Consider the following 26,015-nt stretch of genomic DNA (forward strand, 5'->3'; position numbering starts at 1 on the left):
CCAGGTCACAATCGCGGGGCGTCATGGGAGTGATGGTGCCGGGGCGGGTCCGGCGTGCACTGCGCGCTGAGGACCAATGGAGCCTCAGATCACAATCGCGAGGAGTGACGGGAGTTGTAGTTCCAGGGCGGCCCGGCACGCCGCGGAGACAGCTGGGAGCAAAGAAGCGGTTATGATAAGAAGTGCGGCGCGCCTTTCTTGGCTATGGCTCACGTTCCGCTTTGGGCGGTCTGCATGCTGAGGGTGGTGCTAGCCACTGTCTACTTCCAAGAGGAATTTCTAGACGGAGGTGAAGAGGCGATACCCGTCGTGGTGGAGTGGGGGCGTAAGCTGCCCAGCCAACAGCCCGAGTCACCAGTGCCCCCCACCCCATCACCGCGGGATTGGTGGTGGTGAAGCCTCGAAGCTTCGAAGCCTCAAACCTCCCTCTTCTTCCCCTCCGCCCAATACACCTTTCATGACTTAAGTGAACACTTTCAGCCCTAACCGCTGTTGTTTCCCCCCCACAGAGCGCTGGAGGAACCGATGGGTGCAATCCACCAATGACTCTCAATTTGGGCATTTTAGACTCTCGTCGGGGAAATTTTATGGTCATAAAGAGAAAGACAAAGGTTAGTGTAGGAATGGTGAGAACGTCGAGCTAAGGGTCACCCCACCACCACCACCACCACCGTAGCAGCCTTGCAGGGTAGGTGTGGCACACCCTTAACACCTCTTACAGCCCCGTTCACTGGCGGGAAAACTAAGGCTTGGATATAGTCTGGCATTATTTTTTCTCTTTCCTTTCTTTACTTGCCCAAGATCGCCCCATTGTATCCCAGCTGGTCTCATGAGTTTGGAGACCCCAGGCCTCTGACCTGCAAAGGGAAAAGGGTTAAGAGATATTTCTCATTTTTGTTTTCACTTTAAGAAGAAAAAAAAATTTGAGGTTAAAAGGTACATGTTGTCGGGTGCATAGATCTTAAGGGTACAGAAGGAGGAGTGTTTACATCTATACACCCTGGTCAAGATAGGGAATATTTTCAGAGGTCCCCCTTGTACCCCCCACCTACCCACCCCCCAAGTCAGTACCTTTCTGGTGGCAAGGATGACTTCTGTCTTCTCATTCCTGTTGATCAAAGGTGGACACACCACAACTTGTTTACCACCTGTTTTTTGCATTGCTGGTGAGATAAGAATTATTTTTTTACATTTTTAATTGTTGGGGGAATATGAAAAGGGGAGTAGTATTTGTGCCATATAAAAATTATATAAAATTCAGTGAAATATATGAAATTTCAGGGTCTATAAGTAAAGTATGAATGGAACACAGTCATGCCCATTCATTTACATAGAGCTATGGCTTTTGTGTGTGTGTGTGTGTGTGTGTGCTGCAAAGGCAGTAAGTTGGGACAGAGATCATATGGCCCAGAAAGTCTAAAATATTTGTTCTCTGGCTTTGCAGAAAAGGTTTGCAGACCCCTGATTTAGATGAAAAGTTTCCCTCTTCACCAACCTTCCGCTCAACCTCCATCTTGAGTCTGTTACTGCAGGGTTGTCCTGTCAGCAGCTTCCAGTTTGCTACTATATATGCCTTGTTTTCTATATTACATGTTGGTCCAGTGAGTTGATCAAAATTCAGCCAAGGGACACCTGGGTGGATCAGTCGGTTAAGCTGCTGCCTTCGGCTCAGGTCATGATCCCAGGGCCTCTGAGATCGAGTCTCTCTCTGCCTCTGCCTGCCACTCTGCCTGCTTGTGCGTGCTCTCTCTCTCTCTCTCTGACAAATAAATAAATAAAATCTTTTTTAAAAAAAAATCCAGCCCAAGGTCAAAAGTAGAGTGAAATTAGCAGGTGGTTCCATCAGGCTTATCCAAGGATAAGGGTGTCCGCTTAGAGTCATTTGTGTTTTCCTCCGCGGTGTTTTTTTTTCTTGTCCGGTCTGGGATCCCGAGGCTCTATGTTTCCTTCACTCTGGCACACATCTCCTGAGAGCACACATGGTCAAGGCACTGGGGATACTGGTTAATTTGCCTCCTTTCACTGTGGTCTCCCAGGACCTTCACACACAAGTTGTGGATGGGAAGATAAATAGAATTTAGTTGGACAGAGATGAGAAGTGGTGAGGCATGATGGGGGTGGCTGAGGAGGGTGAGAGAGAGGGAGGTGGTGATTCTTAGCCATAGGAATTGCTTGGTTGGTAAGAGGGTAGAGGATGGGGGTGAGCCTATAAATTCTTTGAGAAAGAGGGGGTTGGGCAGAGAACGGAAGAGAGAGAGATGAGTGTGGTAGTGAGCAGTTAGCCATGAGTTCAGGCTTGGACATATTGATAGAAAATGAAAATGCCAAGGGCATTTATGATGGATCTCAAGGTTGGCAGGTACGGGGGCAGGAATGTGGAGCAGGGAAGACTAGGCTATAGGAAGACTGCCTCTTTTCAACTTTGTCTTCTACTCCAGTGTATGATAAGGATTTGGCATAGAGCCTAATGGTACTGAAAAGGGGGGGGGGATTAGTCTTGAAGTGAACACCTAAACGTATAAAATATGAGATGATTCATGTGACAAAAGGGTGGTATTTTTGTAAAAAGAGGACAGCTGTGGGCCAGCACATCCCATGCAGTGAAGCACTTTTTCCAGGACAGCGCTCTGTCCTCCATCTACTGTGGTGTGTCTTAAGCAACTATATATATATTTTTATTTGAAACAGAGAGATAGACAGTGAGAGAGAGAACACAAGCAGAGGGAGTGGAAGAGGAAGAAGCAGGCTTCCCGCTGAGCGGAGAGTCTGATGCTGGGTTTGATCCTAGGACCCTGGGATTATGACCTGAGCTGAAGGCAGCCGCTTAAAACTGAGCCACCGAGGCACCCCTTAAGCAACTATTTTAAGATAGAATTCAAGAAAAGATGTGGGATGCTCTGTTGTTGTTGTTGTTGTTGTTTTTAATTAAGTTGCTACACGAGCTTTATTGTATATTCCCACCATTTCTTTGGAAAATGAAGCAAAATTAACTTTTCATCCATAATTAAGTTGCATATTTGTCATTTAGAGCTGAAGTGTCTCTTTAACTTAGGTCATGACAGTGGTGTATTGAGCACAAAAGCAACAGAGCGTGGAAAGTTCTGTGGCAGCAGAGAGCGTGTTACTGGTATACCTGTGTGTTATTGTGAAAATATGTTTCAGCCTCCAGAGTGACAGAAGTTATTGAGGGTGGGGAATGGACAACCATTTAATTCCCTGCAGCACTAAGCACAGTGTCATTCCCAGTCCTTCATGAATATTTGTTTCTTTGTTTGTTTGTTTAAAGGTCTGCAAACCACTCAAAATGGCCGATTCTATGCCATCTCTGCACGATTCAAACCGTTTAGCAACAAAGGGAAGACTCTGGTCATTCAGTACACAGTAAAACACGAGCAGAAGATGGACTGTGGAGGGGGCTACGTTAAGATCTTCCCTGCAGACGTGGATCAGAAGAACCTGAACGGAAAATCCCAGTACTATATTATGTTTGGTGAGCTTAGATAGTACAAAACAACCATTTCTGGGGACTTTGAATCCTTCCACTTCATAAAATCCTGACTAAGACTTTTCCAAAATAGTAGTATTGAGTATATCTGACCAAAGGTTTTTAGTACTGTTTAACCTAATTAATATGAAAAGGCAACTATACCATTTTATTGTATTAATTAATTAATTAATTTGACAGACAAAGAGACAGGGAGAGAAGGAACACAAGCAGAGGGAGAAGGGAGGGAGCAGGGAGGAGGGAGGAAACAGAGGGAGAAGCAGACTCCCTGCTGAGCAGGCAACCCAATGTGGGACTCGATCCCAGGACCCTGAGATCATGACCCGAGCTGAAGGCAGATGGTTAACTGACTGAGCCACCCAGACATCCCTCTATTGTAACTTCTTTTTAAAAAATTATTTATTTATTTGAGAGAGAAAGTGTGTGAGTTGGGGAGAGGGGCAGAGAGAGAGAGAGAGAGAGAATCCTGAAACAGATTCCCTGCTGAGCGTGGAGCCAGACATGGACTCAATCCCAGGACCCTGAGACCGTGACCTGAGCTGAAATCAAGAGTTGGCCACTTAATCAACTGAGCCCCCAGATACCCCCTCTTATACTTTTGAGAAAGTTGGTTATTTAATATTAATGTAGCCCCTGGTACTTGGAATATATCAGGACTCAGAAGACCTTGGCCAAGGGCCACATCAGCCCCTGGCCTCTGTTTGTTATGCCCCATGGACTGAGAATGGGTTTTAACATTTTTAATGATTTAAAAAAAACTGAAGGATAATGTTTTCGACACATGAAAATGATAGGAAGGCCAAAATGTTTCCTCTCTAGCCCCTGCTGGCCCCTGGAGCACTTTAAATATCTCCTGATAGCAGAAGTAATTGATAAAAAGTTGTGCTAAAATTGGGATGGGACCGCTTTGGGCCATAGGAACGAGACATAGCTGAAGGGCATGGATTCAAAAAACTTTCAGAATGAAGAGGATTCTGGAAAAAGAGTAGGAAACTTCAGAAATCCATCTCCCTACCTAGATAAGAATCATAAAAGGATCTGATGTAACTGTTTTGAAACTCTGAAGTCTATGGAAAGATTGCTCCTTCCAGGGGAAGAATGGGGAGTTTAATTTTAGTCAATTTCAGCTCTTAGCAGAGTGGATATACCCATCTCCCATTTCAAGCCACAAGGCAGATAGCTATGCCTTGTATGTGTATGTGTAGGAGCAGCCTACACACGGCTTGCCACAGAAATGGTGGGCCAAAAGGACCCTGTCCTCCAAATATCAGGAAACTGAGCTCTCATTGAGGATTGCTGCTGCTGATCACAGAGTTGCAAAGAGGTGAACAGCAGTTTTGTGTGTTATTGAAGTTAAACTGGTATAAACTCAAATTAGAGCATTATAACTTTAGGGTGTTAAATGTAATCCCTATGATAACCACAAAGAAATAGCTGTAGGATATACACAAAAGGAAATTAAAAAGGAATTTAAACATTTCCCTACAAAAACTCAACTAAAGAGAAGACAGCATTGAAGGAAATGAGGAACAAAAAGCTGTAGGGCATATAGAAAACAAATAGAGTTACAGAAGTGAGTCCCTTCTTATCAGTAATTAAATGTAAATGGATGAAAATCTCCAGTTAAAAGACAGGGATTGGCAGAATGGATAAAAACACAAAAGCCAGAGGGGCCCTGGGTGGCTCAGCTGGTTAAGCATCTGCCTTTGGTTCAGATCATGACCCCAGGATCCTGGGATTGAGTCCCACAACAGGCTCCTTGCTCAGTGGGGAGCCTGCTTCTTCATCTGCGGCACCTGGGTGGCTCAGTGGGTTAAGTCTCTGCCTTCAGCTCAGGCCATGATCCCAGGGTTCTGGGATCAAGCCCTCGTATCGGTCTCTCTGCTCAGCAGGGAGCTCTCTGCCTGTCTCTCTGCCTACTTCTGCCTACTTGTTATTTCTCTCTCTGTCAAATAAATACATAAGAAGTCTTAAAAAAAAAAAAAAAAACCAAACCCATGAGCCAACCATATGCATTCTACAAAACACTCACTTGAGATCCAAAGAAACAGGCTGAAAGTAAACAGAAGGGAAAAGATATTCCAGGCAAATAACACCCAAAAGAAAGCAGAGTGGCTATATTAATATATATTTATATACTAGTATAAATAGAGTTTAAATAAATCATAAAGGTTATAAGTGACAAAGGACATTGCATATTAGTAAGAAGGTCAATATAGCAAGAGGATGTAACAATTACAAACATCTACACTCCTAATGAGCATCAAAATATGTAAAACAAAAACTGGTAGAATTGAATGGAGAAGTGGACAGGGATGGTAAAGGTTAGAGCAGAGATAAATGAAATCATGACTAGAAGAACAGAGAAAATCAGTGAAATCAAAAGTTCTCCAAAAAGATCAACAAAATTGACAAAACCTTTAGGTGATGGATTTAGCTAAATGGAAAAGGAGACTCAAATTACTAAAACCAGAAATGGGTTGTTACTACCAATTCTACAGAAATAAAAAGAATTATAAGATAGTGCTAAGAACAGGGTGCCTGGGTGGCTCTGGGTTAAGCCGCTGCCTTCAGCTCAGGTCATGATCTCGGGGTCCTAGGATTGAGTCCTGCATTGGACTCTCTGCTCAGCAGGGAGTCTGCTCCCGCTCTCTCTGCCTGCCTCTCTGCCTGCTTGTGATCTCTGTCTCTATCAAATAAATAAAATCTTTTTTAAAAAATAGTGCTAAGAACAGTTGTATACTGCAAAATTGGATTACCTTGATGAAATGGACAAATTCCTAGAAACACAAACCCTGCCAAGACTCCATCATAAAGAAATAGAAAATCCAAAGAGACCTGTAAATAGTAAAGGCTCTTTACTATTTCTTTTCTCTCCAAAGAAAAGTCCTGAATCTGATTAATCTCTCATGAATTCTACCAAACATTTAAAGGAGAACTAATACCAATCCTTTTCAAACTTCACGAAAAAAAAATTGAAGAGGTGGGAATGTGTATTCCTCAACTCATTCTGTGAAGCCAGCATTATCCTGACACCAAACCAGACACTACAAGAAAAGAAAACTACAGAACAGTAGTTTATGGACACTGTTTATGGACACTGATGCAAAAATTCTCGACAAAATACCGCAAAAGAATTCAGCAGATACCTCAACAGAATGAAAGAAAAACACATGATCATCAATAATTTTATCATTTGAAGATAAAAAGTCGACAAACTAGGAATAGCAAGAAACTACTTCAATATAATAAAAGCCATCTACAAAAAACCCACAGAAAACATACTCTGGTGAAAGAGAAAGCTTTTCCTGTAAGATCTGAAACAAGGCAAGGATGACCACTCTTACCACTTCTATTCAACATTGTACTAGAAGCTCTAGCCAGAGCAATTAGGCAGGAAAAATAAATACAAATCATCCAAATTGGAAAGGAAGAAATAAAATGATCTTTATTTGCAGATGATATGATCTTATACATAGAAGACCATAGAGATTACACACACACATACACACACACCATCTATTAGAACTGATGAATGAATTCAGCAAAGTAGCAGGATACAAAGTCAACACACAAAAAAACAGTTACATCCTATATATGAACAAAGAACAATCTGAAAGTGAAATTACAAACGCAATTCTATTTATAATAGCATCCAAGATAGTAAAATACTTAGGAATTAAGCAAGGGGGTGAAAAACTTGTACAGTGATAACTACAAAGTATTGCTGAAGGAAATTAAAGAAAATAGAAATAAATGAAAACATATCCCATGTTCATAGGATTGGAAGACTCAATAGTGTTAAAATGTCAACACTAGACAAAGTAATCTACAGATTCTACAGCAATATATAGATTCAGTCTAGTTCCTATTAAAATTTCAATGACTTTTTTTTTTTTGCAGAAATGGAAATACCCATTCTAAAATTCATATGGAATCTCAAGAGACCTTGAATAGCCAAAACAGTCTCAAAAAAGAAGACCAAGGGGGTGCCTAGGTGGCTCAGTTGATGGGGTAACTGACTTTTGATTTCAGCTCAGGTCATGATCGCAGGGCCCTGGGATGGAGCCCTGTTTTGGGCTCCTCGTTCAGTGGGGAGTCTGCTTCAGGATTCTCTTTTCCTCTGTCCCTTCCCCTATTTTTACATGTGCGCATGCGCGCTCTCTCTCTCTCTCTCTCTTAAATGAATAAATAAATCTTTAAAAAAAAAATAAGAAGACCGAAACTAGAGGACTCGAGTGTCCATCAGCAGATGAGTGGATAAACAAATGTAGTGTCCATACAATGAAACATTATTTCGCTTCATAAAGGAGGACAGTGCTACACCTACTACAATATGGATGACCTCGAGGACATTATTCTAAGTGAAATAAGACACAAAAAGACAAGTACTGGGGCGCCTGGGTGGCTCAGTGGGTTAAGCCGCTGCCTTCGGCTCAGGTCATGATCTCAGAGTCCTGGGATCGAGTCCCGCATCAGGCTCTCTGCTCAGCAGGGAGCCTGCTTCCTCCTCTCTCTCTCTCTGCCTGCCTCTCTGCCTACTTGTGATCTCTCTCTGTCAAATGGATGAATAAAAAATCTTAAAAAAAAAAAAAGACAAGTACTACACAATTCCACTTATTTTAGGTCCTTAGAGTAGTCAAAATTCTAGAGATAGAACATAGAATGGTGGCTGCCAGGGGATGGGGGCGGGTGAGAATGAGGGTTATTCATGGGTGTAGAGTTTCAGTTTTATAAGGTGAAAAGAGTTGGGGGGTGGATGGTGGTGATGAGTGCAAAATGATGTGAAGGTATTTAATGCCATTGGAAGGTACACTTAAAAATGGTTAAGGTGATAGTTTTTTTTTTTTTTAAAGATTTTATTTATCAGAGAGAGAGAGGGAGAGCAAGCACAGGCAGACAGAATGGCAGGCAGAGGCAGAGGGAGAGGCAGGCTCTCCGCTGAGCAAGGAGCCCGATGTGGGACTCGATCCCAGGGCGCCGGGATCATGACCTGAGCCGAAGGTAGCTGCTTAACCAACTGAGCCACCCAGGCGTCCCAAGGTGATAGATTTTATGCATATTTTACCACAGTTTTCAAAAGTGAAAAAAAAGTTAGGAATGGAAATACGGTTTTAGAATATCCATTGATCATTCAAATGTGGAGAATCATTTTTTAAAATTCTCTTCTTGTGATGTGGACGTCTTGTAGAGGTTTTCTCTGTCATCATTTTTCCATGCTTCTCTGTGAATTTATCATGATCAGCAGCAGGCTTCAGACACCTGTTATACTGTCCTCACGTTTGTGTACACTGCTGGTCATAGTGTGACACAGAAGTAGAGAGAATAGGGGTGCCTGGGTGGCTCAGTCGGTTAAGCGTCTGGCTTGGGCTCAGGTCATGATCCCAGGGGCCTGGGATCCTGCATCCCCTGCTAAGCAGGAAGCCTGCTTCTCCCTCTCCTGCTCTGCCTGCTTGTGCACACACACACTCTCTCTCTGTCAAATAATATAAAATATAATCTTTTAAAACAAAAAAGAAATAGAGAGAATAGATATTATTAGATTATTTATTGGATTTGGATGTATTCCTGCCTTGTCTTTAGAGGGTAAGGAGACTTTTCCAAGGCCACAGAATTACATAGACCCAGTTTCCACCAACTGCACAGTCCCCAACCTCTCCCCACTTCTTTCTCCTCTGCCATGCCTCCCATTTACTCTTGAATTTAAAATCTGGAATGGAGAAAGTCTTTATTTTGATTAAAAAGGAAATCAAAGTGGCTTGGTTTGGGTTATTATTATTCTCTTAAAATGGGATGGCAGAGATATCTGGCAAAAAATATATATATATTACCTGTGGAATCAGAGATGCTTTCACAAGTATTTCATTTAGTTGGGTTTGGTAAACAAAAATCACCACAAACACTAGCTAGAAACCCCATTTTCTAATTATATATAACGTGTCTTCTACATCTGAATTGTGAAGCAACTTACTTTGGAGGAAAAAAGAAAAGCCAAGTAAATTATCTGTATTATTTTTGCTTTTAATTCAGTTGCATTTTATTTTTTTTTAAAAGATTTTATCTATTGATTTTATCTATTTATTTGAGAGAGAGAGAGAGACAGTGAGAGAGAGCATGAGAGGTGAGAAGGTCAGAGGGAGAAGCAGACTCCCTGTGGAGATGGGATCCCCACAAGGGACTCAGTCCCAGGACTTCAGGATCGTGACCTGAGCTGAAGGCAATTGCTTAACCAACTGAGCCACCCAGGCGCCCTCAGTTGCATTTTAGTTAAACCCATTGTGTCACTGTTAGAACACTTCCCCGTGATGCCTCAGCTCTCCTCTTTGACATGAGAGCAGCTTGCTAAGGCTTGTGAGGTTGAAGGGAAAAAGAGAAGTTGGGCCATTGCCAGGGGCCTTACAAATGCAATCTTAGATTATGTCTAAACCCTAGGAAATCAGTAAACGGGCTTCCATTTTGCAAATAAAAAAATGGAGGCGGGCTCCTAGGTGGCTTAGTCATTTAAGCATCTCCCTTCTGCTCAGGTCTTGATCTGAGGGTCCTGGGATCCCGTCTCCCTGCTCAGTGGGGAATCTGCTTCTCCCCCTCTCTGCTCATGTTCTCTCTCTGTGTCTCCATCAAATAAATAAATAAGATCTTGAAAAACAAAAACAACAACTAAGGCTCGGGGAGGGAGGGGGGCTGGGGGGCTCAGTAGGTTAAGCATTTAAGCTTCCGGCTTGGGCTTAGGTCCTGGTGTTGCGGTGTGAGCCCTGTGTCCGGTGTGAGCCCTGTGTCGGCTCCCTGCTCAGTGGGGAGTCTGCTTCTCCCTTTCCCTCTCCCTCTGAATCTCCCCCTGCTTATTGCCCCCCCTCCTCCACTCCCCCCACCCCCGCCCGCGCTTAATCTACCTCAAACAAATTAATATCTCAAAAAAAAAAAAACCAAAACAAAATCTGAAGCTCACAAAGATTAAACTTCCTTGCCCAAAGGCAGATCAGCCTGTTTAGAGTCCTTCTGTCTACCCCATTTTCTCATAAAAATACATTATGCACATAAATATTTTATGATCGCTGTTAACGGAAAATGTCCAGATTTTCCGGTCATGTCTGGGCATGTTCCGAAGCTTAATTTAATATTTAAAATATGTAGGTGCTTAGAAATAGGAGAATTCTGACCAGTTTTGAGGGAAGAACTTCATCTTTTAATCCCCAGGTAATAGCTTTTCATACAAATAGTTCACATACCATAGCGTTTGTTTTAAAAATTGAACTGGGATCTTTTCCAGTGATTAGAAGAAAAGGAAATTATATAAACAAGCATCCTCTGAGAACTCAGGGCAATAGACATCGATGCTGCTTCCAAGTTCAATGTCACATCCACTCTGGCAAATTGATAATATCCTTCAAGTAATTATGTGCAGCCTGGATCTCTCTTATTCTGAAGGTTCATCACTGCAAGTTCTAGAAAAAAAAATTGCAGTCATCTGCTTGTGTTTACACAGCTTCACAGAATCCCTGGGGGCGGATGCAGTCCCGGGTTAGTGGATGTGGTGGAATTTGATTTGAGACAGACGGATGCTCTAGTACATTCCTAAGGCTTAAGGTCAATAAAGCAGCAGTGGGGTAATTCCAAACATCCCCGGAAGGTTATCCCTGGAAGGTTTGACAAATTTTCCAGATCCCTCCTGCAAACCTTGTTTAGTATGTTCAGAAAACCTTAATCTGAATATGTGCGTGTTGTCTTGGGACATAATAGGAACAAATACTGAGCTTTGCTATATTAAATGCTTTATACCCTTTAGCTCATCTAATTGGCAAAAATAGCCGTGGTTGATTCACATCCCCATTTTAGAGAATAGGACACAGGCATGAGGATTGCAAATATGTTTTCCCACAGCGAAAGAGAGCAGGAATCCCAGCCAGCTAGTCCATCCCTGAAGCCCTCACCTGGGCACAGGGCACCTCTCAGAGCTTCCAAGTGAACCCAAGCCTCGGACAGCACATCGGGAATGCTTCCTTGACTGTTAAATCCTTTTCTTACTCACGTGCTGCCTTTCACTTGAGTCCAAAGGTGTCGCTGTCCATTTCAGTATCCATGCCAAAGTCTGATGACTCCTGCACACGCAAGCTTCTGGTCCTCGTACCTTACTTCAGGGGAATGGTTGCGGATTTCCTGTGGTGACGCATGAGCGAAGGAAATTGAGTGCAGCTTGTATTTTTTTTTTTTTGTAGGACCTGATATTTGTGGATTTGATATCAAGAAAGTTCATGTTATTTTACATTTCAAGAATCAGTATCACTCAAACAAGAAATCAATCAGGTGTAAGGTAAATGCTTTCGTATTCAAATCTGTAATTATGTTAGCTCTTCTGATAACCTAAATTTAGAGAAAATAGTTTTGGTCTTAAGATACTGAACTGAGCCAGGAATGGATCTTAGCAACACACCCCCGCCCCTTGGTTTCCAGTTTACCAGGCTCATTAGAGACACTTACATACCCTGTTGGCTTGTTTTCTGAAGTTTATACCCATCAGGAGGGCAAATGCACTTTTTACTGCAAGCTGCACTGTAACTTGCCTTGTAAGGGTTACAGCAGTAGAGTCACATTTCTGCTGTATCCATCCTCACTAAGGAATGAAATAAATATTCAGCGTGGAGGGAAAAAGTCTTAGAGAAATTAATCTTCAAAATACCAAAGCATTTAGAAACAGGAATGTTTTGAAATGAAAGCATACTTTCTTACTTTCTATCCATGGATCCTGTGAAAATAACACTTTCTGCCTTGGGGCCAATTATGACTCCACAGCCCAGCCCAGGACTTCTCCAAAGACACAACTTGCGTCAAGTCCCCTGGCGCTGGGCCCATGGAGGGAGGGTACACTCCCTGAAGCAGCCCCTCCATTTGAATGTAGCGGCCAGGAAACAGGGACCTGTCCTGTGGGGTCCCCCCAGTGCCCAGAGCTCCAACATGGGAAGCCTCCACCAATCTGCGTGAATTTGGGCAGGAGGCCAGAGTGTGTTTCGAGAGCACGTTGATGGCACAGAGGGAAAGTGTCCATAACCACCCCTTCTTCAGTCCTGACCCAAGCTGGGGGGTGTTTGGTCTCCCCACGGAGCCCCAGTGACTCTCCATCAGCAACATGGTTCCCACCCACTAACTTGGTGGCTACATAGGATCATCGGGTCCCCTCTGCATGGAGAGGCCCGACATCCTCCTAGGGGGCGTGAGAGAGAGCTTGAAACCCATCTTAGTGCACAGGTTTTACACCTGATTCCCAATAAATTGTTCACTTGTGCATCAGGTATGTGGGAGAGAGCAGGGGTGATGCCAACATAGGTTGTGAAGCCTGGCCTGGACTGTGCTGGGGAGGTTAGAGCAGGATTTGCTCAGGTCAGCCACCCTAGGAGGCCCCCTGAGTGGCACCTGCAGGCTGATGATGCTCTCAGACAGGTGCTATTTCGGCTACCTGTTAGAAGAATAAAATGCGGGCACCTGGGTGGCTCAGTGGGTTAAGCCGCTGCCTTTGGCTCAGGTCATGATCTCAGAGTTCTGGGATCGAGTCCCGCATTGGGCTCTCTGCTGAGCAGAGAGCCTGCTTCCCTCTCTCTCTCTCTCTGGCTGCCTCTCCGTCTACTTGTGATTTCTCTTTGTCAAATTAATTTAAAAAAAAATCGTTTAAAAAAAAAAAAGAAGAATAAAATGCTTCTGTTGAAGGAGCACTGACTCACAGCAGGTAGTCGGCATTCTGTGACGCTGTGAGAGAACGGCTGGGGACCTCCTCTGCAGCCCTCAGCAGTCTTCGAGGAAGGAGTCAGATCTGCATGTTAGAAAAATACCTTGGAGGGGCACCTGGGTGGCTCAGTGGTTTAAAGCCTCTTCCTTCGGCTCAGGTCATGATCTCGGGGTCCTGGGATCGAGCCCCACATCCGGCTCTCTGCTCTGCGGGGAGCCTGCTTCCTCCTCTCTCTCTCCCTGCCTGCCCCTTTTGCCTACTTGTGATCTCTGTCTGTCAAATAAATAAATTAAATCTTAAAAAAAAAAAAAAGAAAGAAAGAAAAATGCCTTGGAGACTCTCTCTGGGGAGGAGCGGTGAAGGGACAGGGTGATCAGTAGGCAGGGAGAAGGCTGAAGGCTAAGGCTTCAGCGGGATGCAGAACAGGGGACTGTTTGGGCAGATAATTCAGGGGCAGGACCTAGAGGACTTCACAGTATTGGGAATGTGAGTCCTGAAGATGTGGACCATGACTCTCAGCTGCCTGCTCTTCATCATTAGGAAAAGCAAAGACCAATAAGGAGGCCAGGGCACACTCGGGAGTTTTGATTGGAACTACCGGTTGTGAAATCCCAGCAGACATCCAGGTAGAGGTGTCCAGTAAGTTGTTGGAAACTGTGGTCTGAAGCTCAGGCCGATGGTCGGGATTAAAGATTCTGCTTTGGATCCATTGCATATGTGTGGGAGTGGATGTTATCCCTCAGGGGGCCCAGCACTTGTGGTTAGATCCTGGAAGGTACCAACAACCTGGCCAATGAGCCCAAAGTCGAATTTAGGAAAGGTGAGTAGAGACTAAGAGGGGTAGAGAGCATTGGGAGAAGCATGTACTCAGCTGTCCCAGCAAACTACAGAGGTTGGGAGGGACACTGAGCAGACAGCGCCATCAGCCGTGGTGTGGACAGCAGCACCCTGTCCCTCAGGGCAGAGCAGAGAGGTACCAGACAAGCTTTTACCTTTGGCTCTTAGCAGAGGGAGGGGCCTCCTGACAGAGCCTTTAAGCTGCTGGGGCAGTGGTACCCAAAGCTGAGCAGCGTCAGCATCTCTGAATACAGAAGGTCAGGCTGATCTGAGAATGGATGTTTCCCAGGCCTTTCCCAATGATACTGATGCCGCCCGGCCTCACTTTGAGAACTGACTACTGCTGGACCATGGTGCAGGAGTCCCCTTTGCTGCCCACAGGCAGGCACGTCCTGGACACCCCCAACCTCCCCGGCACCCACCATCCACCCTTCCTCTCTCACTTATTGGATGCTTGCTGAGTGCTTCCCTTGGGTCTGGCCTGAGGCCTTAACTATGACCAAGAGAGGCACCAGGCCTGCCCTTGCAGAGCCTAAACCACTGGACAGCTCAGAACATTAGAAAGTTCTCTCCTGTTTTGAAAAATAAACTGGGCTTCACTTGGTGTCTTTCGGAGTACAGAAGAGGAAGCTGTTTCCCACATAATTTTTCATAAACAGAGCAGTGGTCCCTCGGTGTGTACCCACCACCCTGTCATAACCGCCTGTGGGCATCTAGGGGGGAGCCATCGTCTACACAAAAGGAAGCAAGCCGCTCAGGTCTGCTTGGTAGCGAGGAAGTTTTGTACAAAGGGGGGATTTCTTCCGCAGGACCCATTTTTTAGTCAAGTTGACCCCTGTCCCTAGAACCTCTCTCCTTGCTCTTTATAACAAGGCTTTGAAGACTTAAACCATGTAGGTAGACCTGCCCCGAGACATCAAGGGTCTCATCATTATCCTTTCTCCCCTTAAAATGTGCAGGTTGATGGCTTTACACACCTCTATGCTCTGGTTTTAAGACCAGACCTCACTTATGAAGTGAAGATCGATGGTCAGTCGATTGAATCCGGCAACATCGAGTATGACTGGAACTTAACGTCACTTAAGAAGATGGAGAAGTCCTCTGCAGAGTCCAAGGATTGGGACCAGGCTGACGGCGACAAATCCCAGGTATGGATTTATCCCAAACAGCTCTAGAGAGGGTGCCAGCGAAGTGTGTATGTACTTGGGTAGGATTGCTACATGGCTGGTGATCGTGAGGTCAACATTATCACACTCAAAGGGTCCTCACCCAGAGGGCTTCTGGGTGGCTCAGTCTGTTAAGTGTCTGACTCTTGATTTCAGTCTCAAGGTTGTGGGACTGAACCCTGCATCAGGCTCCACGCTGGGCATGGAGCCTGCTTCAGATTCTCTCTCCCTCTACTCCCCTCCCCCTGTCCCCAGCTCTCTCTCTCTCTCTCTCTCTCTGTTAAAATAAATAAATAAATCTTAAAAATCGATCTTTCAAAAAAAAAAAAAAGCGTCCTCTCTGGAACATTTGCCACTGAAACCAGCCACACAGATATTGTGGAAGAGTTTTATAATATTTGAGGTGAAAGCAAGTAAGTTTTTTTTTAACCAATTTTTTATTCTATAAAAAGGATAATACATCAGCAACGATTTATAAAAATGATTTTTTTTTGGTTATTCTGAACCTGAACATAAAGTATTTTTTGAGCCTCACACTTGTGACTGACAAGCAAGAATCTGTTAACGTAACCTCTATGCATTAAGTTCCTAGGGCTGCCGTAACAAGATACCACAAGGTGGGTGGCTTAAGGCGAGAGAAATGTATTCTCACACAGTTCTTGAAGGCAGAAGGCAGAAATCCAGGTGTCGTCAGGGTCACACTCCCTCTGAAGTATCCAGGGAACAATCCTTTCCTTGTTTCTTCTAGCTTCTGTTGCCTCCCAAGCTCCTGGGCTGGTAGACATCTGGCTCTGCCTCCGCACTCCCGTGGCCTTCTCGTGTCCTCTCTCTCTCTCTCTTAAAGATGTTTGCCCTTGGATGTAGGGCCCTCTGGATAATCCTCACCTGAATTATATCTGCAGAGATCTTTGTCTCAATAGAAGCTTGCTTTCCCAGATTCCAAGGTTTAGGATACATACAAACCGTCCCTGGGAACTACCACTCAACCCACCACGAGCTCCCTTCTGTCTTGTTTTGTTTTCAATTTATGTTTATTTGTTGTTGAAGCATTTTGTTTTTTTTTAAATATTTAATTTATTTATTTGACAGAGAGAGAGATCACAAGTAGGCAGAGGCAGGCAGAGAGAGAGGGGGAAGCAGGCTCCCCGCCGAGCAGAGAGCCCAATGCGGGGCTGGATCCCAGGACCCTGGGATCATGACCTGAGCCGAAGGCAGAGGCTTTAACCCACTGAGCTACCCAGGCACCCCGAAGCATTTTGTTTTGAATATCAAACCTCCGCACCAAAACCATGAGCCATTTGTCTTACGACAGTTGTCTTTGCCATCACTGAAAGTTCTGGACTCAGTGTGTGTGTGTGTGTGTGTGTGTGTGTGTGTGTGTGTTAAAGATTTATTCATTTATTTGACAGAAAGAGAGCATGAGTGGGAGGGGCAGAGGGAGAGGGAGAGAGAATCTGAGGCAGACTCCCTCCCGGGCACAGAGCCTGACTCGGGCTCTATCTCATGATCCTGAGATCACGACCTGAGCTGAAACCAAGAGTCAGTCCCTTAACTGTCTGCACCCCTGGCGCCCCTGGACTGTGTTTACAATTAATTTCTGGCAACTAAAACTGACCCATGGCCCTGCTGTCTGACCATCAAATCCATCATCATAGACAGTGTAATCAGGAAAACAAAAGAACAAAGTTTCTCCCTCTCCTCCTTACCTTCAAAACAGACCAGAGCAGTAGTTTTCACCTGGAAAGAAGGCTTACTGTAACAAGGCACAGGATGGCAAAGAAAATTGATCTGGCTGCTCAGAAGACACCGGTATTGGGATGAAAGTCCCAGCCACCTGGGTGCCAGCTAGCCTCTCTGCGTGTCTGAGGGCCGAGTGTCTGTGAGCCGGCTCCCTCGTGGGGCCTAATCAGCTTCCCAGAAGGGGCCTCCAGGCTGGCTGTTTGGTCCAGATGTCTGGGTCCGTGTGAGTTCCTCAACAAATGAGTTTATGGTGGGTTAATGATTTTGCCACCTGCAATGTAGGGAGCCAACTGCCCAGATGGGATTGTAGCCATTTCTTGGTCCCAGCACAAGAGCGAGCAGCTCAGCATTGCTGGTGGGGTTGGGGGCAAAATGCTATAGGAGAGGCGACCAAATCCTCAGTCACTGAGAGGTCAGTCATTGAGAAGTAGTGTGTAATACAGAAAAGCCACACTCTAAATGCAAAATGTTACTATTTTTCCATTGTTCTGAAAGAGAAAGCATCATTGCAGATAACTTTTATGCATTTATATTGATATTTTATATTTAAATCAATATTTTTTTAAAGAATTTATTTACTTATTTGACAGAGAGAGATCACAAGTAGGCAGAGAGGCAGGCAGAGAGAGAGAGGAGGAAGCAGGCTCCCTGCTGAGCAGACAGCCCGATGCAGGACTCGATCCCAGGACCCTGGGATCATGACCCAAGCCGAAGGCAGTGGCTTAACCCACTGAGCCACCCAGGCGCCCCATATCAATATTTATTTATATATTTTATATATAATATATTATATATAATATATATTTATATATCTTATATTATATATTAATATTTACTCACATTTTAATAATATATGAATATTTATAAAATAATGAATAATTTATAAATATTTATAATAATTAATGTATTAATATGTTAATATTTAGATAAACACAAATTCATAGCACCTTTTCCTCATCCATTTATTCAACAAATATTTGTTCAACATCTACTAAGCCACATATATATGTAGAGATGTGTATATATATGTATATATGAGTACATATGTGACTATATATGAGTACATATATGATATGTGTTTATTATATAAGCATTGTATGCATGTGTGTTCATTATGCATTGTACACATGCATATGTGCGTGTATGTATCATGCGTATCTGTGTATAGTGTGACTATTCATATATATAGAAGGTCTATACACCATAACTGCTTTCCTCCTGCTACCCAGCAGTCCTCAGGTAAGTTCTGGAAACTTTCCTGGTTGTCCAGCCTCTCTCTCTGGAACATTCTGCATATGACTGCTATGTAGAAGGTCAGACTACCTAAACAGCAATGACTGTGTGCCCCTTCTCGCCCATTGTCACTTTTGTCCTATCATTTTTTTTTGAGATTTATTTGAGAGAGAGAGAGAGAGCATGCACACGAGTCAGGGGAGGGACAGAGGGAAAAGGAGAGAGAGAAGTTGCTTCCTCACTGAGTACAGAGCCCAACACAGGACTCAATCCCCGGACCCTTAGATCATGACCACAGCTGAAACCAACCGTCAGCTGCTTAACCGACGAAGCCGCACAGGGTCTCCTTGCCCCCTCATTTAACTTTAGCCACTATTTCAAGTTTTGCTCACTCTTGTTCCTCTCACCAGCTTGGGGAGTGTGGTGCAATCACGCCAAGGCTTAGGGAGAAAATCCCAGCTGTGTGTGGCCCCAAAACCCTCGGTGGGACTGGCAACCCCGAGCACTTGGCCCTATGGCCACCAAAGTGATGGGGAAATTGTGACCAGGGCCACGGGCCTGCTCCTTCCTCTTGGTAGCTTCTTTTCTCAAATCTGGGAATCGATTTTTTTTCCCTTACATTTTAGGACTGGGAGAAGCATTTTTTGGATGCCAGTGCCAGCAAGCCAAGCGACTGGAACAGCGAGCTAGAGGGGGACTGGCAGGGGCCAATGCTGCAAAAGCCTCCATACCAGGTGCGTGACATCCTCTCCCTGTGACTCCCTGGAATGCCCCTCCCACCCTCCTGCACCACTTAAAAGAGTTTGTTGTTGCAGGACGGCCTGAAACCAGAGGGTATAGACAAAGACATTTGGCTGCATCAGAAGATGAAAAACAGCTATCTAACAGAATACGACCTCTCCGAATTTGAGAACATTGGTGCCATTGGCCTGGAACTTTGGCAGGTCACGTGGATTTTAATTTGCTATAGTTTGAGAACTCTGAGCTTCAGCCTAAACTCCTTTGTTCACATAGCTAGTACTCCTTGAGCTCCTACTATGTGCCTGGCCCCTGGCCCCAGACCCAAGACACATAGCCGGGGACAAAATAGACATCCTTTCTGCCCTCTGGACACCTCCTATCTCCCTCCCTGGGAACCTGTCACTCCTCTGCTTGGGCAGGGCTACTGCTGCTGGCCGAGCCCCACTTTGCACAGTAAGGTTTTCAGGCAGCGGTTGGCAACCATCATGGAATGCTCGAGTCTCTTGGGTGCTCTTCCAAGTCTTCATGCCCAGGTAGCACCGGGGACCAGTTAAATCATCATCGTGTGAGTGAGGCCAGGCATCTGGAGTTTCTAAAATATTGTTGGTGACCCCAGTATGCACCTAAGTTTGAGAACCAATGCCTTGGAGGGAATGGACGTTTTAGAAATGGGTTTAAGCACCTGCTACTGTCGAGAGCACTGAGCCAAATGCAACCGTTTCTTGGTGGAAAGCTGCCGTATTCCTCACATCAGTAAGAAAGGCCTCATTTTCATCCACAGGTGAGATCAGGAACCATCTTCGATAATTTCCTGATCACAGATGACGAGGAGTATGCTGAGAATTTTGGCAAGGCTACTTGGGGGGAAACAAAGGTACGGTAAACACAGTGAACTTCTCGTTCATTATTCACTTATTTCTGTAGTTGAGTTGAACATATATGAAAGGGCTCAATGGGTTTTCAGTAGAAAACCCACCCAGATCAGGATGCAGATACAGAATGTTAGCCAGGTTCCAGGAACAACCTCCCACCCACTCCCAGCCGCCATCAACCCCCAAAGGAACGACCACCATATGTCCAATTAACCTCCTTTTGAAATTCATATAAATGGAGCCATCCAGTGTTTACTCATTCAGGCAGTGCCGTGGGGCTCATATTATCAAATACGGCAGCGGCTCGTTTTTAGTGGGTGAATATTTCAGAACATAGGTCTCTGTTCTCTGTTGATGCAGCTTTGGATTGTTTCCAGCTTGTGGCCTCGTAAATAAAGCTGTTACCATCATTCCTGTGCATGCCCAGGAGAGGGACAACCTGGGTCACCAGGGGCCACACAGCCAAACAGTTTTCAAGGTGTCCCTATTTTCTGTTCCTTTGTGCCGTAGATGAGAGTCTTGGTTTATGCCATAGCTTTGGCTATACTGGGTATCACTGTCAGTTGCTGACAAGTCAGATTTCCTGAAGTATAATTTATATACCATAAGACTTAACCCTTTCCTGGTGGAGAGGCCTGTGAGTTTTGACAAACGAATACAGTTGTAAAACCACCAACAGAAATCCAAATGCAGAAGAGTGTCACCACTCCCCAAAGTCTCCTTGGGCCTTTTGTAGCCAAACCTTCTCCCACTCAGAGCCTGCCACTGATCCGGTATCTGTCCCTACCATCTTGCCTTTTTCAGACTGTCCTATAAATGGATTCATCAAGTGCAGTCTTTTTTTTTTTTTTTTTTAAGATTTTATTTATTTATTTGTCAGAGAGAAAGAAAAAGAGAGCACCAGCAGGGGGAGATGCAGGCGGAGGGCTGAAGCAGGCTCCCTGCTGAGCGACTCGCTCCCCAGACCCTGGGCTCATAACCCGAGCTGAAAGCAGACACTCAACCAACTGAGCCACCCAGGCTTCCGTGGCATGCAGTCTTTTTGAGCCTGCTTCTCAAGCATGATGTGTCTGGGGTCTGTGGTGTTGCTGGGGTATCAGTGAGCAGTTGGTTTCTTCGAACTGCTGAGTCCTTTTATCTTTTCAGGCAACAGACAACTGGGTTGTTTCCAGTTTTTGACATATGAACAAAGCTCTTATAAATATTTGCTTACGGTTTTTGAGTGTGGATGTGTGCTTTCAGTTCTCTGAGATAAATAGCCAGGAATAGCTGAGTCCTACACTAGAAGTGTAGCCCCATTAGAAACTGCCCGGCTGTTCCCAGAGGGGCTGCTCTTTCTCGAATCCTCACCGGCACTGGGGATTGTGGGTTACTCTAGGTGTGTAGTGCTATCTCCGGTTTTAGTTCTGTTGCCCTGATGGCAAATGAAGGTTGGCACTGTTTTATGGCTTTTGTGGCCATTTGGACATCCTCTTTTTCACAATGCCTGTGTTTTATTGCTTTAATTGAAGTAGAGTTGGCATACAGTATTATATTGGTTTTGGGTGTACAACAGCGATTCAATATGTATATACATTAGGAAACGCTTGCCATGATAAATCTAGCTACCATCTGCCACCATATGAAGTTATTACAATATTGTTGACTGTATTCTCTATGCTGCACATGATATCCCCATGACGTATTTCTTTTATAACTGCAAGCTTGTACCTTTTGACCCCCTTCACGCATGTCACCCACCCCTCCACCCTGCCTCTGGCAACCATCCATGTGTTCTCTGTTTCTCTGAATTCATTAAAAAAAACAAAACAAAACAGGGGCACCTGGGTGGCTCAGTGGGTTAAGCCTCTGCCTTCGGCTCAGGTCATGATCCCAGGGTCCTGGGAATGGGCCCCACATCGGGCTCTCTGCTTTGCAGGGAGCCTGCTTCCTCCTCTCTCTCTCTGCCTGCCTCTCTGCCTACTTGTGATCTCTGTCTGTCAAATAAATAAATAAGATCTTAAAAAAAAAAAAAACAACATTCCAGGGGCACCTGGGTGGCTTAGTGGATTAAGCCTCAGCCTTTGGCTCAGGTCATGGTCTCAGGGTCCTGGGATCGAGCCCCACATCGGGCTCTCTGCTCAGCAGGGAACCTGCTTCCCTCTATCTCTCTCTGCCTGCCTCTCTGCCTACTTGTGATCTCTGTCTGTCAAATAAATAAATAAATAAATAAATAATATCATTAAAAAAGAAAATAAAAACTATAAAGAGAGATCGTTTGGTATTTTTCTTTGTCTTATATCATTGAGCATAATGCTCTCAAGGTCCATCTACGTTGTTGCAGATGGCAAGATTTCATTCTTTTTTATGGCTGAGTAATATTCCTGTGTGTGTGTGTGTGTGTAGACACACATATACATAATGTATCACATTTTCTTTATTCATCTGGACAATTAGGTTGCTCTCATGTCTTGGCTGTTGTAAATAATGCTGCACTAAACATGGGGGTGCAGATGTCTTTATTTTTTTATTCTTTAAGACATTATTTATTGAGAGAGAGTGAAAGTGAGAGAGAGATCACAGAGGGAAAGGGAGAAGCAGACTTGCCACGGAGTGGAGATCCCCTCTTGGGGCTTGATCCCAGGACCCTGAGATCAGGACCTGAGCCGAAGGCAGATGCTTAACCAACTGAGCCACACAGGCGCCCCACAGATATCGTTTTGAGAGAATGTTTTCATGTTCTTCAGATAAATAGCTGGAAGTGGCATTACCAGATTATATGGTATTCATCTAGTGTGCTATTTTTAATTTTGGAGGAGGTGTCATACTGTTTTCTGTAGTGATCGCACTGATTTCTGTTCCAACCAACAGTGTACGAGGGATCCCTCTTCTCTACATCCTTGGCCGGTGCTGCTTACGTAGTGTTTTTTTGGATACTAGTCATTCCAACAGTAGTAAAGTGATAGCTCATTGAGGTTTTAATTCACATTTCCCTGATGATGAGAGATGTTGAGCATCTTTTCCTGTGCTGTTGGCCTTCTGTATATCTTCTTTGGAAAATGTCTATTCAGATTCTCTGCACATTTTTTTTTAAAATTTTTAAAAAGATTTTATTTCTTTATTTGTCAGAGAGGTAGAGAGAGTACAGGCAGGCAGAGTAGCAGGTAGAGGCAGAGGGAGAAGCAGGCTTCCTGTGGAGCCAGGAACCCAATGTGGGACTTGATCCCAGGACCCTGAGATCATGACCTGAGCTGAAGGCAGCTGCTTAACTGACTGAGCCACCCAGGAATCCCTGCCTATTTTTGAATCAGACTTTTTTTTTTTTTTTTGCTACTAAGTTATGTAAGTTCTTTATTTATGTTGGATATTAATCCCTTATCAGATATAATTTACAAATATTTTCTCTGATTCAGTAGGGTACCTTTTCATTGTAATGGTGAACCATTTCTTTTTGAATCTGATTTCTGCCACAAAGCCTTACTAAAACTCTTCTTCGATAATGACTACGGAAACCTCCTTGATGTGTTTGCCCTCCTAGTCCTTCTGTTGATGTACCTGGATTTTCTCACTTAGTCTCAGAGGACTCATTTCATTGCATGTTCACCGCTCAGTTGAGAAGGACCGGGGCCCAGGTACTCTGGGAATAGAAAGAAGTAGAGGAGGGGTTGTATTTATTTCCTATGGCCATTGTAACAGATTACCACAAACTGGCTGGTTTGAAACAACACAGATTTATCATCTCACTGTTCTGGAGGCCAGAAGTCCAAAATCAATATCACTGGGCTGAAATCAAGGCATCAGCAGGGCCCCACTCCCTCCAAAGGCTCTAGGGGAACATCCTTCCTTCGCCTCTTGCGGCCTCTGGTGGTTTCTGGTGTTCATTGGTTTGTGGCCACGTGGCTCTAAATTCTGCCTCTGCCTTCATATGGTCTTCTCCTCTTGTGTCTGTGCGTATGTCAAATCTCTCTCTCCGTCTCCTATGAGGACACCTGTGATGGAATTTAGGGCCCAGGGTAATCCTCGCATCTCAACATGCTTAACTTAATCATATTTGCAAAGACCCCTTTCCCAGAGAAGGTCACACTTATAGATTTCAGTGATAAGGGCCTGGCATCCTTGGGGGCTCTTCCAAGCCATGTCCAGTCAGTGCAGAGGCCTGAAAAAAGGCAGGAGCAGGCAGACATCCCTGCGGCTAGAAATATAACCCCAGCGGCTAATGTCTCATGTCTCTGTTTCTTTCTCCAAGGGCCCAGAAAGGGAGATGGACGCCATACAGGCCAAGGAGGAAGTGAAGAAGGCCCGTGAGGAAGACGAGCAGGAGCTGCTGATGGGCAGGTTTGGTGGGCAAGAAAACACTTTCCAGAGATTTCACAGGAAGGATGAACTTTAATCATTCCCACCCCAGATAAAGATGACTGGTAAAACCTTGTTTCTACTTTAATCTCCATGTAAAAGTGCAAACGTCAACATATGTGGTAATTTGTCCAGTTTTCTTTGAGAATGTTCCTACGCTTCTCGGTGGGGTTGGTCTGGTGTTCCCTGAGGCCCCACCCCTGGGCACCGAGATGTCTTATCTTGACAAACCTGAGTGCTAGAAGCCAGAGGAGGCCAGTGAGAGTCTGGCCAAAAATATGAAGATCTTTGCTTAGCCCCCAGAATGTTTTATAAATAAAAGTTGGGAAAACTTATCCTGAAAAAGGAGAAATGATACCTTATTTCCTCGGGCTGCAAATTACTAACAGCATATGCTAACCTTTTCCAACATGAAACCTTTACACACGTCATTCATGTAGAAAGGTTCAGCAGGCTTCACTGGAATACTGGTTATTTTGGAGAACCCAGGTCTGTGTGCACAGACTTTTGTTGTGCCATAAAGAAGCCGCTGCTTCTTTTTCCTCACTCTGTGACCCACTTCTGTGGCCTTTTGTTCTGTGTAAGAGAGAGGAATGAAATGCATTTTCTCAAGTGAAAACAGTCATTACTTCTCAGCTCAGTTTTTTTTTTTTTTAATTAAATCCATCTTTTTTTTTTTTTTTTTTTTAAAGATTTTATTTTATTTTATTTGACAGAGAGAGATCACAGGTAGGTAGAGAGGCAGGCAGAGAGAAAGAGAGAGTGTGAGGGAAGCAGGCTCCCTGCTGAGCAGAGAGCCCGATGTGGGACTCGATCCCAGGACTCTGAGATCATGACCTGAGCTGAAGGCAGCGGCTTAACCCACTGAGCCACCCAGGTGCCCTCAGCTCAGTTTTTTTGCCTTGACCAAATAATTTGCTTTTTAAAAGTCATACTTAAGAGTCTTCTCATTTGAAGATGGCTTTTTGCACATAGAAAGTTGTGTTGGAAGTAATAAAATTTAGAACACCAAGAATCTAGAATCCAGTGATACTACAAATAAGCTGGATATGTTAGAAATTATATGTGGCACATTGCTAGGTGATCCATGTGAAAAGTCTGCCCATGAAGTGAAATTCTAGCAGTTTTGTTCTCACTTTGGCTGAAGTTGGCAGACTTTCAAATGTGGACTTAAAAATATATATATATTATGTATTTATTTTTAGAGAGAGAACACATGTGAAGGGGGGGAGGTAGAGGGAGAAGGAGAGAGAGAATCTCAAGCAGGCCCCACACCCAGTGCAGAGCCCCAAGATCATGACATGAGTCAAAATCAAGAGTCAGATGCCCAACTGACTGAGCCACCCAGGTGCCCCTAAATGTGGGCTTTTTGACCGATGGTTAGTGGTTTATTGGGGGTTGGTTATCATTCTCAGAAATGAAAGACTCACTTCCACATAGCAGGGATGGGACTGAAGAGTCTACCCTTTAGTCTCTGAATGATAGAAGAAGTTACTGAGGAAAGAAGCAGAGCCAGGCTTAGGCAGAAAATGCTGGAAAGAGTTGTATGAAGACGGGTCCAACCAGCTCAGATCCTGCAGAGCTCATCTTCGGAGCAGTGCCATCCTGAGAACTTTCTGTGAAGAGGGGATGTTCCCCATTTGCAATGGCCACACATGCTCCCTTGAAATATGGGTGGTGGGACTGAGGAATGATTTTTTAAATAATTCATAATAATAAGTTTAAGACTAGTTTTAGGTTCCCTGCAAAGCTGCGCAGAAAGCACAGAGTTTCCCTACACCCCCACTCCTATACCCACACATCCTCCGTCACTATCAATATCCCACAACATAGTGGTACATTTGTCACAGTTGATGAAGCTGACATACCATTAT

At 44.4% G+C, this 26,015-nt stretch overlaps 1 protein-coding gene across 2 annotated transcripts; it reads left to right on the forward strand.

Annotated features, from left to right (window-relative positions):
* The first annotated feature begins 67 nt into the window (after positions 1–67).
* On the forward strand, positions 68–24,496 carry CALR3 (calreticulin 3). Of its 2 annotated transcripts, XM_004761083.2 has the most exons (9): positions 68–289; positions 510–611; positions 3,287–3,490; positions 11,719–11,813; positions 15,017–15,205; positions 18,823–18,930; positions 19,012–19,140; positions 19,719–19,811; positions 24,035–24,496. In XM_004761083.2, exons 1-9 carry the CDS (start codon positions 205–207, stop codon positions 24,176–24,178), a joined length of 1,149 nt encoding a protein of 382 aa, XP_004761140.1. In that variant the 5' UTR covers positions 68–204; the 3' UTR covers positions 24,179–24,496. The 2 variants fall into 2 exon arrangements, with proteins under 2 accessions (XP_004761140.1, XP_044938167.1); XM_045082232.1 differs by lacking the exon at positions 68–289 and having other exon boundaries at positions 581–688.
* Positions 24,497–26,015: the final 1,519 nt, after the last annotated feature.

This window comes from Mustela putorius, unplaced genomic scaffold (genome assembly GCF_011764305.1).
Source record: "Mustela putorius furo isolate JIRA1106 unplaced genomic scaffold, ASM1176430v1.1 tig00000095_pilon_pilon_pilon, whole genome shotgun sequence".
Classification (NCBI taxonomy): Eukaryota; Metazoa; Chordata; class Mammalia; order Carnivora; family Mustelidae; genus Mustela; species Mustela putorius.